The sequence below is a fragment of the Mercurialis annua genome, linkage group LG6, assembly GCF_937616625.2.
Source record: "Mercurialis annua linkage group LG6, ddMerAnnu1.2, whole genome shotgun sequence".
Classification (NCBI taxonomy): Eukaryota; Viridiplantae; Streptophyta; class Magnoliopsida; order Malpighiales; family Euphorbiaceae; genus Mercurialis; species Mercurialis annua.
The window spans coordinates 35243546-35247918 of NC_065575.1; the positions used below are offsets into that span (position 1 = coordinate 35243546).

At 35.8% G+C, this 4373-nt stretch overlaps 1 protein-coding gene across 1 annotated transcript; it reads right to left on the reverse strand.

The window, feature by feature from the left end:
• Positions 1 to 1025: 1025 nt before the first annotated feature.
• Positions 1026 to 3761, reverse strand: LOC126687007 (transcription factor MTB1-like). Its single transcript, XM_050381350.2, has one exon. It carries the CDS (start codon positions 3161 to 3163, stop codon positions 1298 to 1300), a length of 1866 nt encoding a protein of 621 aa, XP_050237307.1. The 5' UTR covers positions 3164 to 3761; the 3' UTR covers positions 1026 to 1297.
• Between the last annotated feature and the right edge of the window lie 612 nt (positions 3762 to 4373).

Genomic DNA, 4373 nt, shown 5'->3' on the forward strand with positions numbered 1-4373 from the left:
ATAAAATTGAATTTATCTTTATCATTTTAGCACAACGTTGATCGAAAAATGACTGTATTTTGCCTTTTTATATTTTAAAATAGTTATCTTTCTTTAACGTTATACTCAGCTTGTTTCGTGTACAGTTTTTTGAGTAACCTCAGATAGTCAGATCCAATTATAGAAGAAGACATAATTGAAAGTGGGTATGGCCTTAGATTTTAAGACCAGGATCTATGCTTTCCTCCTTTTGCATGTGCATCTCAATTAAAAACTTCACTTCATTTTGCCCACAAAAATTTGAGATAAAAAAACTAATCAATTATTAGAATAGGCATCGCTTTCATCTTCCACCAAAAATATCTTGCATTTTTCACAACAAGCATGTGAAAATCATTAAGCATTTAAGGTGAAACACGAGGGCCAACTTTCCTATAATTGGCCTACGCAGAATTGTTTTTTCCTTTTTTTAGTAAAGGGTAGAATTTAATTACGTTAATATTTATTTTAATTTTTTTTAATCATCTTTAAACCACCGGCTCGTAGTTTTTTTTTTTTGATAATCAAATAATTTTTCATTAATAATAAAGAGCAGTTACAGGTGTAAGAATTCAGAAAGGATATAACCGTTTTCAATGACCTCACATGAAACAAGATATAAATCTTGATTCGCAGATCGTAGTTAGTAATTAATTTTAGATTTTAAATTATCCTTAAACCACTTGCTTTATTGAGGTTCAAAACCGAGACCTAAAGAATACACTTTGGGGACCTAAGACACTTTATTTAAAATTATTATCTTTTTCCAGATTCTTTTAATTCAAAAACTAAAAAAAACAGCCGACATGTGATAAGCTACAGAAGCGGAAAAAACAAAGCAGGAGCGGCTGACCACCTTGTTTCCCATTCACAAGTTGGACGATATGGACAAGAACATGAAGTAGCTTCAATCAAATCCAAATCCCAAAACCAGAAGATGGCAAGTTAAGGAAATGCAATAATCAAACAAATTAAGCTAAATCCATCCAATTTGACAAACACATAACTTCAGCAACTAACAAAAAATTTACTAATTTTGATAAATATGGGAACAAATCTATGAGTTCTGAATGCCCAAAAATGGCAAAGTTGTTAAAACTTAACAAATATAATTCATAATGAATCACAGAATATGTATACTATAAACATTGCTTCCCTACTACTTAGTCTATAGTTACTGTTTCTACTTCTAGTTCATGCCTCTTCCCCTATATCAAAACTCTGAAGAAGCTAGCTTTTCTAATAATCTATCAACTAATAAAATGTTAAACTGCTCACCTTAAGGTTCTTGAGATAATAATACCATCAGCTTTTCCTTTGTCAATTCTTCTGATCCGTGCGACTTTATCACGAATGTATGATACACATTGTTATTTGCTGCGGTAAGTTTCGAGTCTACTACGGTGATCTGTGCATCTTTGAAAGCTTGGATCACTCGTGAAGCTGGATGCGAATCCAACGGGCAACTTACTCTTACGATCACCTCGTCGTTTGATGCTTGAATATCGACTTCGGGAGCTTGGCTTTGGCTTTTTATGTTAGAGTTCACCTCTAAAGCTGATGCGTCTCTTGAACTGCTGCCGATTTTTTCGCGGTCTGCTTCCATTGTCTTGAGCTTGGCTTGTAGCTCGTTGATGTACGCGATTGCATCCCCCAACAAGGAAGCTTTATCCATCTTGGAGATGTTGGGCACAACTGCTCGCAAAGCGTAAAATCGCTGATTTAGCTTCTCTCGCCTTTGTCTTTCTGCCTCGACGTGATTGAGGGGCTCTTCTCTTCCATTTGCGGGCTTCCTGCCTCTTTTACGAGGCCTCCTATCATCGATGTTTCCAGCGTGCTCTTCTCTACATGAAGCTTCAACATCTGAGTGTTCAGATTCCACAGTAACTGACCGACCAATCACGGAAGGTCCTGAAGTAGCCGATGAAAAATCAATTTGCATTTGAACCTGCTTTTGTGGTTGGTAATGCTTCACCCTTTGATCTTCTCTAACCCCATTAACATGTTCTTGCCGAGTATGTGGTGTGGTATGTGAACCATAAACATCTGTCCCATTCCCTTGATTCAGACTAATACTATGCGCCCAACTCGAACTATGAAGACCATTTCGAGTTGAAGGAAATCCAAGTCTGTTTCCATTTTGATAAGCATCCCATGAAGGCCTTTCTTCCATCTTCCTTACTGCTAATTTCTCCCTAAAACCAAGTCCATGCCCATGGCCATGGCCGTGTGTTGAATTGTTAAAGTCCTGCCCGAAAATTTTCGGGATTCCTTCTACTCTTTCTACAATTCCCACATTTGAAAAAAGTGAATTCTCATCTTTCTTCTCATTGACCACTGGCAAACCTGACAGTGGTGGTGCTGCTGCTGGTGGAGGTGGTGACACCAATGATTTAGCCCTAATAGACGCATTATGAGTCGAAAAGATTGACCTTATCGACTGAACCATCTCAAAACTCTCAGGAATGGATCTAACAGACCCTATTTCAACAACACCGACATCAGTAGGCACCAACACAATAGTCCTAATTCCAGCAGACTTCGCCAGAAACGACCTTACACAGTAATCAGAACCCGATTTCATAGCATCAGGGATCCAAACATGCTTCCCAGAACCAAAACATTTACCCGGACCGCCTTCTCCGCGAGGAAACGAAAAATACATAGAAGCTAAAAAGAACATCTCAGTATCAGTAACCCTATCCAATCCTAAAGCATAGTTATCTTCATCCGATTCACCACACAACGTATGCAGCCTCTGCAGCACTCTTTTTCGCATCCTCTGTTGAGTCTCATCTTCCACTCGTCGACTAAGAATTCTAGCTGCTTCAAATTCCTCCCCTTGCTTAGGCTCTCGGCACGACCCATCTCCCCAACCTAGAATCCAATCACCAGACTTTGAGTAAGAAATTTGCCAAAAAAACGCATAATTCCAACTGAAATTCGAAGCATTCGGGCGGTCTACTAGATCCGAGAGCTTGTTTTGCAAATTCTCATCACTACTTATAGCCATTAACAGATTTTCGTTGGAGATTGAGTTTGAGATTAAGTAATCAAAAGCTTTAGTACCCAAAACAGTTGCAACCATACCCCTATCTTCATCATTCCAATACCCACCGCCCCCCATGTCTATCTCAATCTTCATCTGAAGAACCCCAATTCAAACAAAAAAAAAACTCAATTTTTAAATACCCAATATTAAAACTTTATGCTAAAAAACCCAAAATTTGACAAAAGGGAACATGGGTTTGTTTGACTTAAAGAGTTCAGAAAAATCTAATGATTGAAATTTTAAAATCCCTCCACATGGCTTCTCTGGTAGAATTAAAAAAATTCAGATCTCGAAGAACACTAAAAAAATACTGAGTTACAACGATAACCCAGTAAAATTAAAGAAAAAAGAAAGGAAATTGAAAGACTAATTGTACACAGCAGTTAAAGAAAACAAATTCAGAAGATCATGAAACAAGATAGCATTAGGGTTTAACTCAGGTCAGCAGTAAGAAAAAAAAGTTCAAGCAATCGAGAAAATAATTGAAAATTTTCCGGGAAAGCAAACAATTGGTTACAATAATAAGGAATGGGAGACGAAAAAGAGGAAAAAAAAATTAAAAAAAAAGAAAGGTTTTTTCTTTAATGTTTTAAATGTTTTTTTTCTTCTCTGGTTTCAGAATAGAAAAAAAGAGAGAGAAGATGAAAGGGTTTGTTGCTGTGTTTGCTGGTGCTGCTTAACTGTATGAGTGGACCGTGGTTAAGGGGAGACAGGGATATAAAAGTAACCATGGTTTCTAGATTAAAAAAAAAACCCTAATTAAAGAAAAATGAAATAGAAATTGAAATGGATAAAAAAGAAATTGCTGGAAGTTGAGGAGTAGTCGGCAACGATTTTGTGTGGTTTGTTTGTTGGTCTAATAAAAGCTGTAAATACTCTACTTTATTTACATGTGGTTGCTCTTTTTAGCTTACACATCCATATTTTTTTTTATCAAAGGACATCCTCTTTTTTTTATTTTACCATTTTTATTCCTCATATGGAAAATTTTATTAACTCCTTTAAAAAAACCAAAATTTTATCAATACTTTTTTTTATTATTTATTCAAGAGCAAATTATTCCAACCCTCTCACATGCGTCATAGTCCACATATATTTTGGTATTTTTTATTTGAAAATAACACGATTTGGTACTTGAACTTCAATTCTACAAACACTCGCAAACTTCGGTTAAATATATGTATCAAATCGTTAACGAAATTAAATGTGAGGCATTAAATCGTTTGAAAATTAGATACCAAACACTTGACATAATTGAAAGTGAAATACCAAATTATTAAAATAATTGAAAGTGAGGTATTAA